The following is a 16,306-nucleotide window of genomic DNA, read 5'->3' on the forward strand; positions in this document are numbered from 1 at the left end:
TGCTAACAAAAACTACTTTCCAGCCCAGCCAGTTTCTTAGAGGATATTTCCCTTTCAAACAATGCCAGACATTTTGAACATCTGCACACCAGAACATAGCAACGGTTTAAAAACAGATGAAGCAGGAGTTTCTTTACCTCCCCATTTCTCAAAGTCAACAGCAGAGGCAGCTGGAGGGCCATGTGCATGTGTGGGCACAGATCCCTGGGGAGACATGAAGGAGCTGCAAAAGCTCCAGAAAGCTACTTATCCAGAATGACAGGGACGATGACAATCCCTGGAGCATAAAGAGGTGATAATAGGGTAATACTGTCTGTTACCACCAATGATCTAAAGTATCAATTAGTTCAAAAAGGGTGTAAAGACATAAGTCATAGGTACATATTGAGATGCTAAAAGAAAATTAGAAATTTAGGAGAATGAACTTTCTGACAAAACCACCCCTGGTATTGATTTCCTTGTCTGTAAGATTATTCTATCTTATCTGAGCTTAGTCTTGAGTCAAGGAGAAAAGCCAGGAGTCATGCTCTCTTTGATATCAAAAAGGTAAGTTGTGGGTATTCTTTTTTATTATTATTACTAGAGGCCCAGTGCATGAAAATTTATGCACTAGAGGGGGATCCCTCAGCCTGGCCTGCCCCCTCTCACAGTCCAGGAACCCTCAAGGGTGGGAGGCGACCCGGCGATCAGGGGAAGGCGATGCCCCCATCACACCTCTGCTGCTGCCACTGCCAACAGCACAAGCCTCAGGCGGCCCTGGGCGGCTGGGCAGCCACCATCCAAGGCTTGCCTGTGCCTTGGGCAGCCCTGGGCGGCTGGGCAGCTGCCATCTGAGGCTTGCCTGCACCTCGGACCGGCCCTGGGTGGCTGGGGGGATGAGGGGACTTGGTGACTCCGGAGGCAGGCACGTGGAGCAGCCGGACCCGCCTGGGGGCCAGCCCGGCAGTGCTGAGGGGACTGGGCGCTGCCATCTTGTGGCTATAGGTGCTGCCATCTTTGAGGGCGTGGCAGTCAACTAGCATATTCCCTTCTTATTGGCTGTGGGTGCTGCCATCTTTGTGAGGGTGTGATGGTCAATTAGCATATTCCCTCTTTATTAGATAGGATTGATTTGGTATTTGCTACAAAATTTAGACTTAGCCCAAGTTTAAGGTGGCTGAGGTCTCATGTGCCCAAAGCAAAAATTTATTGTTAAAAATTTAATATGAAAGTTGAATTTGAATGGGTAAAAAACTTTTGAATTTAATTTCTCTCCATTCTCTTTAAAGACAGGTAATTCCTCAAGCCTATTAGTTTTCTTCTTATTCCTGTGGCTTCATCTAATTGTTAGATTTCTGTGTTGTGGCAGGGTTGTACCTCTGCATGGAGCCAGCTACAGACCTGGTGATATGGGTAATAAATTCAATTTGTTCAGTTTAGGAGATTCAAGGTGCAAGACTAAAATTGCCCGTGAAACTCAATAGTAACTCCTCTGGCCTCTTTTATTAATGGACTATAGCAAGCATGTCAAATTCCTGGCCTGTGGGCCACATGCAGCCCACAATGAATATTTTTGTGGCCCAACCAATATAACAGTATGTAAGAAACGTTTTAATAAAAATTTCATAACTTTTTACAATATCCTGTTATACATAATTATTAATAATGAATTACAACATTCGCTAATGACTGATTACTATAATCATGTTGCATTCATTTCCCTTATGCGCCTTACATGCAGGCACACCTTTCTCTCCACTAATACTAGCAGCAAATATTTTAGCAGCCGATTGCCACGTCATTAGTCTTGGACTGACTTGTTTGGTGTGCACAACAGGAAATATTTTGCTTTCAGAGAACAAGAAAAATAGGTTTATTTGCATTACGCTTATTAATTTGTGCAGTTATTCAGTGTCTGGTAAGTTAATGTTCAGGAAAAAATATTAATTTTTATTAAAATGTTCTATTATTTTATGTTAACAATCACTCATTTCTTTCAGCCCTTTGTATTCAGCATCTCTATAGAAATAAACCTACGTTTCTATGAAAATGGAAGCTTTTGTTTTTTTGTATCCCACGTAAACTTAAACCTTGTTTATTCGGCCCATGTTAGCCTTTGAGTTTGACATGCTTGGACTAGAGGCTATTATGGAGGGGAGAGTCTGGGAGAAGCTTAGGAAGTTATATGTTAGAGCTTACAAAAATCTTTGTGAAAGGTCATATACTCTGACTCACAAAATAGATTAGTTGCCTTCAAACTGCGAAGACTTTTCAGGGACCACAGAACATTGATAGCTTTAAGAGAATCAATTTCCAGATCCTCAACTTTCCTCAAACTAATTTCCTTAAAAATATATATTTTGCCCTTTTACAAAAGAATTCTCCACTCTTACCCACCCATGTAGCCAGCAATAAGGAATCCCCTTTTAATGATTAATCCAGGTCCCATAGACCCTGAGGGGTCCCTGAAATTCCCTGTCCTAATACACATCTCTGTTGAACTTAACGCTTAGTGATAGAAACACAATGTGCTGGTTCATGTTAGGATGTTCTGAATTTAGAAGCATGATATTGTGCAGTGACAGGAACAATGATAACTTTTGTTTAATATATTTGCCCCTTCATTCTCCAACAATTGTCAAAAAACACATCCCTCTTGAATGAGAGTCTAGGGAGAAGATGGCAGAGAAGGCTTCAAGGGTAGGGAATACTGAATATAAATATAAATTTTTCATGTACTTAAAAGTAAGTGTTATTCTTTTAAACGAGTATTAATGCTCATCTTTAGGAGTGTATCATTAGCTAGAATGAAAGGCATCTCAAATGGCCAAGGTAGAAAAAAATTAGTGACGATGATTCTTTTTAACGTGACTCGGAATGGTTTCCAGGACTCAGAATTTTCCTACGACATTGGCTAACACAGATGGATAAAACTTTTATATGCTTTCTTTCCGATCCATTGTGTGTAATTTAGAAAGGTAGTTGCTGAATCATATCAAGAAATATTTATTCTACCTACAGTCAACGCTTTTTACATTTTATTTCATAAAATCTTTAATAATTTATATAGCTTATTAACAAAAACTAAAGTAACATGCTAGCTGCCTCACCAAGATATTCTTAGCAGGATATACCTTTTAATCTCATTAAATATATAACAAAAGTGTGAACACAATTAATCCCACTAAAAATTCATTTCCGATAAGAGTTGTGCCACATATTCAAAATTTACTTTTCAAATTTTGTATATATTTGTTATATTAAACAATGGTGTTTAATGTATGTAGTTTTGTTCAAATGCACAAATAATAGATGTAAAGTTAATTCTCTCCAGAATATTTTTAATAGCCAGAGCCTTATGTCTCTCAAGTCAAACTGTGACCTCCTGCAGCTTGTTCATCTTTCCGACCTCAGCAGCACTGATCACCATGCTCTGAACACAGAAACAGAGTTTTATAGGAGAAGGAACCTAGGTTTTAGAGTACAGCACAGCTGGATTCCGATCCAGCTGTCATTTACCGGTTGTGGATCTTGGGCCTTACTTAACCTTTCTATACCTCCATTTATCCATCTAAAAAGGAAGTAATGCTTCTCAAGGTTGTGGTAAAGATTAGACATAATAACTGTAAAATGTCTAGTGTATAGCAGAATATCTCTAAATGCTTGCCATCACCACTTTTACCACATGTAATTATAACAAAGAGCTTGTTGGGGAAAAAAATGTAAAATTGCCTACTGTCCACAGTAACTAGCACAATGCTGAGCCCACAGTGGAAGCTTGTAAATATACCTTGACTTTGACCTGTGGAGAGTGAAGTCCTTATTGTTAAAGACCCACCTTGAACTCTTTCTCAATGTTGGCCAGCACTGCCAGCTCGTTGCTAAGCTCTAAAGCCGTCATGACCGGATCTTCGCTAGACAAAGACAGGTAAGCTGGACTTGCCAGGCCTTTGTAGGCATTAATCCTAGATCTGGAGTGGCTAAAGGAGTCATGTTTCTGTTTCTGGTTGCATTCGCTGCACTTGCAGAAATAGTCGTGAGGCCGTTCAATCCGAGCACCCTTCCGCAGGAGGGTGTGCACAATTTCATATTCCTGGCAGTGGGCGGCCAGAATGACTGGAGTCACGTCATGGGAGAAGCGGGTCCCGTCCTCATCATAGGCATAGAAGTCATCTTGCTGGAGTTCAGACTGGCTGGGGCTGGTTGCTAACCTCTTTCCTTCAGCAAAAGCGGGATGACTGAGAATGGCCTCCACGATCCGCACATAACCTTTGCTGATGGCTAGAAGCAAGGCGTCCCCAACACGAGAGAGGTTTTCTTTCTTGAGTAGAAGTTCTGTAATTTCCAGGTGCTCGTTGGCCACTGCCAACTGCAGGGCATTCTGGCCCATGTAATCCACACAGTTGACATTGAGTGAGAGGCATTCTTCCAGCATCTTTCTCACCACTGGGATGTTGCCATATTCAGCTGCATCTAAAAAGCGTTCCTCCTCCACAGATAGGCTTGTGGAGCGATCATTAAACATGTATGCTGGTCCTCGGTTAGCTAACCTTCTCCCCTTCTCCCGGAGAATTGTCTGCCGCCGGTGGGCCAGTCTGTTGTCGGTGCCTCGGCTGTAATAAAATAGAAAAATTGTGAACAAATCATATTAAGAGCAATTTAGTGTGCCAAATGACTTGCCATCTAATGCAATCCTCAAGTATATTAGATGTTGTCTCATTGTCTCTGGACCGACTATAATATAAAATGAAGATGCATTTGCCGGGGCTGACCAGCAGACCCTGAGCGACGGATGAATGATCACTCGGACACAGGTTTCTGTGCTTCCCCACAGGCATTTATTTGTTAATGGATTCCAAGAACTTCTCCTTTAAGAAAGCCAAGCACTTTGCATATTTTAACATTCCAATTTGGGGTGAAGACTGGTGATTCCCATAATCTCTCTGGGTCATTCACATAGATATTAAAACATTTTTTTAAATCACGGACAGTATAAGCATAAAAAGACCCATAAGCAGTCACCATTATGATATAGAGTATGAAAATATTTTTTAAAAAGTAGAAAAATATTCCTAGAAGTGGGGTCACTGGGTCAAATGGAAGTTCCATTTTTAGTTTTTTGAGGAAACTCCATACTGTTCTCCACAGTGGCTGCACCAGTCTGCATTCCCACCAGCAGTGCACGAGGGTTCCTTTTTCTCTGCATCCTCACCAGCACTTGTTATTTGTTGATGATAGCCATTCTGACAGGTGTGAGATGGTACCTCATTGTCGTTTTGATTTGCATCTCTCGGATGATTAGTGACTTTGAGCATGTTTTCATATGTCTCTTGGCCTTCCTTATGTACTCTTTCGAAAAGTGTCTATTTAGGTCCATTGCCCATTTTTTGATTGGGTTATTTATCTTCCTTTTGTTAAGTTGTATGAGTTCCCTGTAAATGTTGGCGATTAAACCTTTATTGGAGATAACATTGGCAAATATGTTCTCCCATGCAGTGGGCTTTCTTGTTGTTTTGTTGATGGTTTCTTTTGCTGTGCAGAAGCTTTTTATTTTGATGTAGTCCCATTGTGATTCCACTTCTAGGAATATATCCCAAGAAACTAGAAACACCAATCAGAAAGGATATATGCACCCCTATGTTCATAGCAGCACAATTTACAATAGCTAAGATTTGGAAACAACCTAAGTGCCCATCAGCAGATGAGTGGATTAGAAAGCTGTGGTACATCTACACAATAGAATACTATGCTGCTGTAAAAAGGAAGGAATTCCTACCATTTGCAACAGCATGGATGGAGCTGGAGAGCATTATGCTAAGTGAAATAAGTCAGTCAGAGAAAGATAAATATCACATGATCTCACTCATTTGCGGATTATAATGAACAACATAAACTGATGAATAAAAACAGAGTCAGAGACAGAGAAGCATTGATCAGATGCTCAAACCTCAGAGGGAAGGTAGGGGAGGGTGGGGGTAAGGGGGAGAGATCAACCAAAAGACTTGTATGCATGCATATAAGCATAACCAATGGACAGGGACAGCAGGGGTGTGAGGGCATGTATGGAAGTGTGAGGGGGGCAATGGGGGGATATGGACACATATGTAATACCTTAATCAATAAAAAAAATTGGGAAAAAAAAGAAAATGAAGATACAAGCTACAGAATGGGAGAAAATAGTTGTAAATCACATATCTTATAAATACTTGAATCCAGACTATTATAAAGTATTCTCAAAACTCAATAATAAGAAAATAAACAATCTGAATTTTTTTTTTAAAAAAGTAGAAAAATAGCAAATCCATTCAAATCAACATATCCTTATTGAGTCCCTCCTATGTCAGGGCCCGACATTGTATAAGGCCCAGACAAATCAATGTGAAATAAAAAAGGGAAACATTTCTGCCCTTATAACTCTTGTATTCTAATGGGAAAATGGGCAGTTAGCACAATACCTTATCATCAGCTGTTTAATCATCTAACCAGCCTTATAGGGAAAGTGAGTTGCAAAAATTAGGAGGATGAGTAGGAGTCAGGTGACAGTGTGTTTGGGAAGGTGAGACAGGGGTCAGGTTCTGGTGAAGAGTTTTCTCCAGGAGAGGGACCACTCTAATGTTGATTTAGCACAAGGTGGTCCTTGGAGGTGAGTTTCTAGAGCAGCAGCATTATTTCCTGGTTAACAGATGGATGTGGTCATCAAAGAATTATTGTATGAGCAACCATCCATCATCTTCCTTCTGAAGTTCTGAGCTCTCTTCCTTTCTCTCTGACATTTTTCTGGCTTCTAATAACCTCTTTAGCCTTTCATTTCCCCTCTTGTCTTCTATATATTCTACGTTCTATAATTTCTGTTGTATACAAGAGGAAGTTCAATAATTAGGGGGAGGAGAGGTGTCTGCTGAACATAGATAATGCTTTAGGGAAAAAACTATTTAAAAATAAGGGAAAAAAGAGCAAGGATTGTGAGATTTATAAAAGTGAGATGAAAGTATTGAAATTAGAGAAGAAAAGTTCTCATGTAACTAAAAAAAAGACATAAAATTGACACAAAATAGTACCAAGTACCAAAATACCAAGAACCAAGCCTCTTTGCTCTCTTTCTTCCTAAAAATGGGAGAAATAATTATTCTAGCCTATGTTACAGGATTATTTCCAGGGTCAAATGAAATTATAATTTGGAAAATGCTTAAATTGGGATTTCATTGTTTTTCATGGCTATGGAAATGTGCATTTATATGAACAAGAAGAGACTGACGTTGTCATTTTTCAGCTGTTATTCAATTAGAAGACCCACAAAAAGGCAAGGACTGCAAGGGTAATTGATGTGAATGTTTTTTGTCTTTTTATAGAAAGAACAAATATAATCAGTAGCCTTACTCATATCTCAATTTTTAATATGGTTTCCAAAGTTTTACTTGTTCCTATAACACCTCTAAATTTACACTAAGGTAGAATATGCCTGAATTGTCTTTAACTCTAAAATCTTAAAATAATTATTTATGATTTAAATGCCTATTTATTTGAATAATAGCAAGTTCTATTTTAGCAAACCACTAATCTTAAATCTATTTCCTATTTTGTTCTAAACTGTCATGGCTTTCACACCTATATAACTTCCATCCTTCCAAAAGACAGCAAAGACATTTCCACACTCAGCATTATCTTCTATTTTAAAGCATCTCCTATCCCTTTCATTGGGACCACAAATATTAAGCTTATGAAGTGACACCGTGATTTTTTAAAAAAGACCCAGATTATCATTATCTCTTTAACACTCTGTCAACAGAAAAGCCAGCTGTAGCACATTTGTGGAGACATGTACACTTGCGTTAGGAGGATGATTACTCGCACAAGGTAGGCAGTACGCCTTGCCTGGGTCGTGAGAGAACGGGAGAGCTGCTTGCACGTTGGCTGAACAAAATGCACGCTCTGCTGCCTCCGTGTCCTCCCTAACAAGAGCAAAAGGCCCTATGTGTATTGTTTTGTCACAAATGCTGTTGCTTAATCCCTGACTTCTGGACACAAAAACAAAAATAAAAGCAAGCCTAGAGATGCTAGGTTATAGCACCTGTCTGAGAATGGATTTTTAAAGGCTATATAGTATAGAATCCTACATTAATTGCATATGTAACCTAGAAAAAAATATCTGCTAGGAAAAGAAACAGCCTTTTCTATGTCAAAGCACTATGTCTACAAAAGAGATAGTTTCATTCCAGGTAAAAGGCACACTTTTGCAAAGTCGGCTCTTCTATTTAAGGAAAACATTTATTAAGAATGTTTCCTCATCCATTTAGCCATATTCAGCATAGTTGAATATTTAGTTTTCTACATTTTCATTCTGTATTTTTAACATCTGTTTAATCCCACACAATATACATGTAAATACCAGTTCTAGAACACAGCGTAGCTAGATGCTGCCCCCGTGGTACTCAAATATTGATTCGATCATGAAAATCAACAGTTTTTGCATACCTCATTGTCCTGAATCTCTCTGCTGGTGAAATAGTGTCCGTTGCCCTGGACAGTGAGAGATGGAATAATCCATCTCTATTGAAAATGCCAGCAACACAAATTAGCCTCTGAGTCGAATGGACTGTGTGCTTGAGTCCAGAGCATGTGCAGTAATTTCCTGTACTTCCTGTTCAAATCTGATGCACTTTCACCAGATGGAACGCCTACAGACTAAGCACTATAGGAAGTATCTAGCTTAACTTTTATTCTTTGCTTCAAGGATACTTTAAAATATTTGAATTAAAGTACAATTCCATTAAAGCAGAAGTGTTAGGAATGTAAATGATACATAACTATTCCAGGTAGCATGGAAGAGCCAGAAGAGTAGATTTTAAATTCAACCCAGGAAAGTGAATATAAAGGAAACCCAAGAATATGCATTTCATTACCTACACACTTACCCCTGGGGAAAAAAACTTGGACTGGGATATTTAGAAATGAACAATCAACACAACTAGTAATTTTGTAGACTACTTCTAGGGGGATGAATGATAACAAGAGTTTCATTCTAATTTTATAAAAATGAGACTGTTATTACTGCCTACTGAATCTCTGGTCACATACCCATCTCCTTTCCTCAGGGTTGAAGGAGTACTAACCAATTAAAGTGGTTTTCCTTCGCCTCGTGAGAGCAAAGACTGCTTTGCCTCATTCACCACTGGATCCCCAGTGCTCAGCAGAAAGGCACATTGCAAACACTTTCAACATAACTGTCAAATGCATGAATCCCTCTTGTCAAAGGAATAAAGTTCAAAGCCTGTTTGTTCCCTATGAAGCCGACATCAAATCACTACGATGTACAATCCTACAAATAAAAAAGAAACAAAACATAAAGGCTGAACCACAGCGTTACCCCATGTATACATAGTATTTTATATTCATTTCAAATAAGCAGCAAGTTCTTCGGAGAACGAAGGAAGTTGAAAGGCATCCTTTTTAATGACATCCTTGGCGATTTGTTCTTAATCCAGAAATGGAGATTTTCTTGTCCTTAAAGGCAGGACTAATATTCTCTCATCTCTTCTGCTCTCTCTGCCTACCCTTGACATTGCATATAGCATAACCACCCATCTTCACAACGCATAACTAAACCCCTTTAACCTCCAGATAGTTTTCTTGATAGGAATTATTTTAATTCAAGCAGCTCTGATTTTCCCCATGGACTCCTCTCATTTCATCAAATACTAACTTCCCATTTGATCAGTCGCACATCACACAGCTGCCTTACTACTTCGTAAGCAAAGTAGCCTGAACTGTTGGTTACTTTCAGTTGGGAGCAAGAGTATGACTGAAAAATGTCTTGTGCATATTGCATGTTTTTACTTGTTAATTTTTATCACCAATTTGTGTATAAATTAGAAACCTAACTGTGCCAGAGAATAAAAACACGAGTAAATAATGGAACAGTTACAGAAACTTGACATTTTGTAAAACAACTAAGTCCGAAACAATCACTGTTTCTTTTCAGCCTGCTGTTGTGGTTTATTTCATGTGTCACATCTTCCTTCTTTGAGATGCTCTTTAGTAGATTTCTGGGTGCATGCTTTTATTTTGATCTATTTTAATAGAGTACTCTTGGGAATATTAAAAAGTTTATATATAATGCAAGCAAAATACATCCCAATTATCAAATAAAAAGGTTTAAACCCTTTGCTTCTATTATCAACAGCTGTCATAACGCTTATTTTCCCATTCCACAAATAACTTCTGTGTAAGACAGAGTCCAGGCAGGAAAAAGAGAGTATACTTAACCTGAGTAATCTGAGGGGTTTACTGAAGAGATTCTGGGAATGTGTGGGCAGGAGTTAGGGAAACTCAACATGGTGGCCTGCAATACCCAGGTCTAGGCCAGTGTAAGCTTACACCTAAAGGGGCATAAGGAGGGAGCCATTACTAGAAGTTAAAAAGGGTGATTGTAAGGCAAGGGCTGCTTGATAGAGTGTCTGACATTTAATAGAGGGTAACAGCCAACCCTCAAGGAGAGAGCCAGGGGAACTGGTATCCTGACCACACTCTCGTGCTCTCTGCTATTCCACAGTAGCCTCCCATGCTCTGTACCGAACCACATGCCTGGGGCCACACAGGACCGCTATGCCCGGAGGCAGAGGGCAGTCTGCAGATGGTGGAGAGTGGACCAGGAAGCCAAGAAAACAACACCCAGCACACACTCTATAAGGGAACTTGACTGCCATGATTAACTCCTTCAGAAATCACTGATGAAAACATTTGCACAAAGAAAATGGTAAGTGTATAATTGTTTTATGATGAGTCACCGATGCATCATCGGTTCTCACCTTTCTGAGCTTATTTTTCCCTTCCATAAGCTGTCAGGAAAGACACCCACATTCAATTTCAGGCAGTCCCTTATCTTTAAAAACGAGCCTTTAGGATTCATCCATCTGCATTGTAGGTTGATGCTCAGATGAGAATGAACAACTCTGATTCTGAGGGTGAGAAGGAGGGTGTGATGGCATAGAAACACTCAGAATTACTAAAATTGTGCATACAGCACCAGCCAAAGCTGCTGACTGTCGGAGACAATGGTGCTGAGGAAATGGACTTAAAGCTCTGCCACATACTCTCAACCTCTACCACAGGGCTAGCTCCACTGTGCACAGGGCAGATTCAAGTCTATATGAGCCCACATGTTTAAGAGAGTTCAAATGTGGAGAGAGAGGAGGTTGGGCAATGCAGTGCACTGTTCAATTTATTTAGGAATATAATTTGTGAAATGCCTTCCTTTGCTAATGAAGTATGATTTTAAATACCACTATCAAATCTCAGATCCACACCAGAATCTTAACAGTTCATTCATTCATTCATTCATTCATGTATTTATTCTTTCATTTATTAGTTCAAATATTTACAGTTCCAGGCATTGTGCTAGGCACATGAGGGATACACCAGGAAAAGACACTTACGTATGGCAGAAAAGAGAGATGTAAACAAAAGATTACAGGGCAATAAATGTTATCAAAGGTGTGATGTCCTATATAAATGAATAACAAATACTTTTCAACTCAATCCATGGGTCAGGAAAAGCCTTCTAAAGAGATGTCTCTTATTCCAAGAATGAGGGAGAAGTGAGCAGAGGGGAAAGAACAGAAGAAGCCCTCCAGGCAGAGAGAACCACACTTGTAAAAATCAATAGTAAAGAGAAAGCGGAAAGATGTCCATTATAGCAGGAATTCCCTCCTCCAGGAGATTTCTGATTCTTGGCTCAGTTTAACTGGAGGTTGAGGGCTCAGGGTTAGAGCTGGAGTCTGGCTTCCATTGCTGTCTTCAGTTAGGCACTTAGGACTTACACCTTCGGGCTGAAAAGTGAAAGTTTAGGTAACTTTCAAATAGCTAAAGACTCCAATTTAGGAGAGTCAAGCTTCAGAACACAAGTATTGGGTCTTTGGCTCCGGGAGTTTTGTTCTGAAGCTTTTGGAGCTACATAATTCAAAGTCCCAAGTTCAGAAAAATTAAGAATAAATCTAGGGCTGCTGAGAACTGAGTCCTGAGGGATCTGGACTTGAGGCAACTCCGGGGAGCCATGAGAAATATTGGGAAGAACATAACTTAGAACAAAGATGGGCTTTATTGGGGATCCTGGCTCTGCCACTTACTAATCGTGTGATCTTGCTGAGCCTCAGATTTCTTAGCTATACAATGGATGTGTGAGGCAGGGGAGGGGAAGTAGTCTTTACATGGTTACGATGAAATTGGTGATTTGTGAAATTCAACTTAAAGTAATTCCATCTCTCACCTTTATGGATTTCAAATCCTTCTTAATCATAATCGTTCAATGCTTTCCAGTTTTAAGATGTTCTGCTTAATAAGCAAAATGAAAGCTAAGTAGCTATTAAATAGCTTCTCTTTCCCCAATGCCATCTCTTGCATTTGTACCATGTGCCCAAACAACTGACCGACCCTCCCTTTTTTGTGGTTTTTGTTTTTGATGTTCCTTTTTTATTTTTTCCCTTACCCTGTACATCATTATGGCTAAAAAGGCATTTTCATTGCCTTAGTGCAAGCATGTCAAACTCGCTGCTGGCGGGCCACATACAAATTTGACATGCTAGTGTGTGTGTGTGTGTGTGTGTAACTTTCAGCATATTTAGTGTTTCCACCTTCTAGCACTGTTCTTAAATTTTATTCCATTATTTTCTCTCTCCTCTTCATTCCTAGATTGTGTATTTCCCTGATGCATTTGTATACATGGGCTCTTAAAACCTGAACTCATGTTCATATTCTAGTACCAAGTCCAAGGCCAGGCACAAAATGTCTTATGAATCTGCAAATGATCAATAAGTAATAGAAAGAAAAGAGTATGAAAACAAAAACGAATGGAGAGCATCTTGTTTTGCTACATTTTTTAGGAGTTTCCCAACTATTTCATTCCATATCAAGAACCTATTTTTTTTTTACTGTACAGTTAGAAGGTCACTTGCAATCAATAACCAAACGTGTACCGACCACACTACACAAACCACCTCTGCCGTCAGAGAGTTATTTTTTGAAATGAGTGTATCCTGTATTTATGAAGTGTGGGGGTTCAGAACAAGTTACCCCTAGATGTGCCTCAGTGGTATGTGGATTGTTTTGAGCTAAAGGTAACTGGGACACTGCAGGCTCAAGAGAAACTTCTGCCCCCCCTGCCTCAACCATCTAGAAGAATTTAAATTAGAAGCCTGGCCCATGATAAGAGTTACCACCAGAAATGACTTTTTTAAACTATCTATATGGCAGGGGAAACTAATTCCTGAACATGTGCTTTCTCTGCTGGGAGCTTCTGAAGGCCCCTTACCTCATCCCTAACTCAGCAAGTCTTACCAACCCATGTCCCCTTTCTGGCTCTGGGCCTCACGTGCACGTGGGGTCTTTGGCTCTCTCACGTATGTGGAGTTCCCATACAGATGTACGGATTACATTGGGTTATATTCTCCTGCTAATCTGTCTCGTGTCTATTTGATTAGATGACCGGACGTAAGAACCTTGAGGGGAGAGGAGAGTTTGTTTGGCCCCCACAGAAGTAAACAACAACTCTTCCTAATGTCCCTACATCATTCAGGCAGCGGAGGGGAATGGAGACAGACCACTCTGTAGATGTAACCCCATGTGCTTCACTTTGCACCAACTAACAGTCTATGCATTTAGAATTCCTCCTATCAGAGGGATGCAATCTCATTAACACACCCGTTTTTAGATCATGGGAATAAAAGAATTTTATATTTCAATATGAAAATGGTCACAAGACTGAATCACCCAATTTTTACATACTAACTTGATACAACTAAAATATTTCAGTAATTCACAAGGCCCGCTTTTAAATGGGCTGATGAAACAAAGGGCAACGTATCATAAGTAGTAAATGTTGCCCAATGACTTTCAAAACTCATCTGTATTCTATAAAGTTGACCTTTAAACCATTCCTAGCATCATAAATGTTAGATATTTTTAAACTATACAACTTTTCTTCCTCATCCAGTGCCCAAATTCATAAATTTCTACCAAATACCCCAGATTCACAATGGTTAAAAACACAGATGCTGGAGTAACAATACGCGATTCCAGTTCTGGCCATTTGCTGACTCTCTGGCTTCATCCAAATAAGGAATATAATGCTTCTACTTCACAGGATTGGTGGGAGGGTTACAATATTGTGTGTATTTTTTTAAGTATTATTTATAACCCTGGTGTAATACTTAGTGCTTAATTAAATTATTTTCTTAACAACCTTACGCAGTATGTACCTCTTATTATTCTTATTGTGGTAAAGATAATGTAAAGCATTTAGTACTTGACAATAGTTAAGTATTCAGTAAATAGTCATAATTGTTCTTATGCTATTATTTAATTTTCACTGTAGTTGGTAAAGTTGGCTTTGTTACTTCCACTTCACATATGAAAAAAAAATGTTTGGGGATTGACTCGAAATAGGGATGGTATACATAAACAAAGGTGTTGTTATTTTTCTAATATAGCTGAAAAAAAGCTAATATTCAATACTTTAAAAAATGAACTCTCTACAATGCCTAGGACTAGTTATGGTATATAGAAAATTCTTAAGTTCATACTTGTTCAAATGGCAAAACAAGATTGTAAACTTAGAACTGCAGTTGTCATATTTCATTTTTAAATCTTGCGTTTATTGTTGTGAAGCACATATGCTGAAGAGAGCTACACATCTAAGTTCCGTAATAAAATTAACACCATCTCCTTCCCCCCAACCCCCCAAGCCCCACTCCCACCCCACAACCCATCTAAGACCACGTTAGACCACCTGCTAACTGAAGGCCTCTGTGTGCCCATTGTGAATTACTATCTCCCCCTGCAGGTCAACAAGAGACCACTACACCACTATCTGCTTTTTGTGTTAAACCGTCTCTTACCTTTATTCTTAGAGCTTCTCCATCTCTGTACACCCTGAACAATATAGATTCGTTTGGGAAGAGTAAGTAATTAGCAAAAACCTGGCATGACAAGGAGAGGGAAACGTTGCCACTGCTGCGCTATGGAAGGGAAGCTCCGATAATAAGACACACGGCGTGTGTGTGGTCCACGGCCCGGCTCCAGCTTCCCCGGGAGTTTACAGGGGCCCCTGAGGACTAGACAGGCACCTCCTCAGTCCAGATACTTCAGTGGACTGCTGGCTGTTTTGCTGGTGGGAGAAGGGGGTGCCCCTCCAATTTGGGGGTTATCTACTGTCTTCCAGGACAAAGACTTCCCCCCCTTGGGCTTCTTTTCTCTTTCACTACCTAACACTTTTCACACCACTTTTGCCTTTCCCCCCAGAAGATATACATTTTGAAGGTGGCTCTTTCACGCTGTGCATTCTTTGAAGTCCTTCCCCCGTGGTTCATGGTCTGATCTACCAGAACCCCTTTGTGAACTATTTTTCAGACCTAGGGGAGGTGCAGTATCTCTGGCAGTAGTTGTAGATCAACCTGAGGCTCTAGACTAGCTTTCTCCTCTCTTCCCTGTAGTGCTCCTTGGTACAGCCTTGGCTCCAAAGCAGGCCAGGCTGGAGGAGGCGGGCAGGAGGCTGGGAGATCCCGCAGGAGGATTGTTAAAGAGAAAACCGCAGGCCCAAAATAATTCTTTTTGCTCATTTCCTGCAACATATTTATTTCCCCCTGAAGTTTGCACTTCCCCTGAAAGTGCCAAATGGGGTTTCTGGGTTTTACAAGGCTCTGTTGAAAAACTACCTCTAAGTCTTGGTTAAACATGTTTTCACCAATTACTCTAAAGTCTGAAAAACAACACTTAAAACTGCTACATTCAATTAAGCAGAAGCCTCTAGGACACTCAGAAAAATTTAAGAAGCAAAGTCTTTTTTTTTTTTATCATTTCATGTTCATAATAATTGGATTAAGAAAGCAAGTGTTCTAAAAAACATTGAGGGAAAATATGGATTTCACAATTTACTTTTTTTTCACGACAGAGTCCCAGTGCTGCATACTAGGTTAAGAGGAGACCATATGTATTTGTGAAGTCGGGTGTGTATACGTATGAGTATGCATGTAATACCTTATTTAATTATTTTTATGGAAACTTTGCAGCTTTTGTAAGAATAATGGTGTACAATTTCAAGTTTACTAATTAACCAACTTGATAAAATTACTTATTTGCAATAGGATATGTTTTACAATGAAGTAACTAAATAGCTATTCCTTTCAAGTTGCTTTCGTTCTTCGTTCAAGTTACTGGCACCCCTTTCTTAAATGCTATGAAATATAGAATATTTTTATCTATGTCTGTCTGTATATCTATAGCCAGGTTTATATCTATTAGAATAACTAAATTTATGTTACATTTGTGTATTCTTTTT

The 16,306-nt window shown here is 39.5% G+C and overlaps 1 protein-coding gene across 2 annotated transcripts in view; it reads right to left on the minus strand.

Annotated features, from left to right (window-relative positions):
- TRPC6 (transient receptor potential cation channel subfamily C member 6) overlaps nucleotides 1–16,306 on the minus strand; it is a 109,471-nt gene that overhangs the window by 43,495 nt on the left and 49,670 nt on the right. For both annotated transcript variants that reach the window (XM_079787618.1, XM_079787617.1), the window contains exon 2: nucleotides 3,818–4,592. In XM_079787618.1, the coding sequence (XP_079643744.1) occupies nucleotides 3,818–4,592 (775 nt within the window). The remainder of the gene's footprint in view (nucleotides 1–3,817; nucleotides 4,593–16,306) is intronic.

Source organism: Cnephaeus nilssonii, assembly GCF_951640355.1.
Source record: "Cnephaeus nilssonii genome assembly, chromosome: 13".
Classification (NCBI taxonomy): domain Eukaryota; kingdom Metazoa; phylum Chordata; class Mammalia; order Chiroptera; family Vespertilionidae; genus Cnephaeus; species Cnephaeus nilssonii.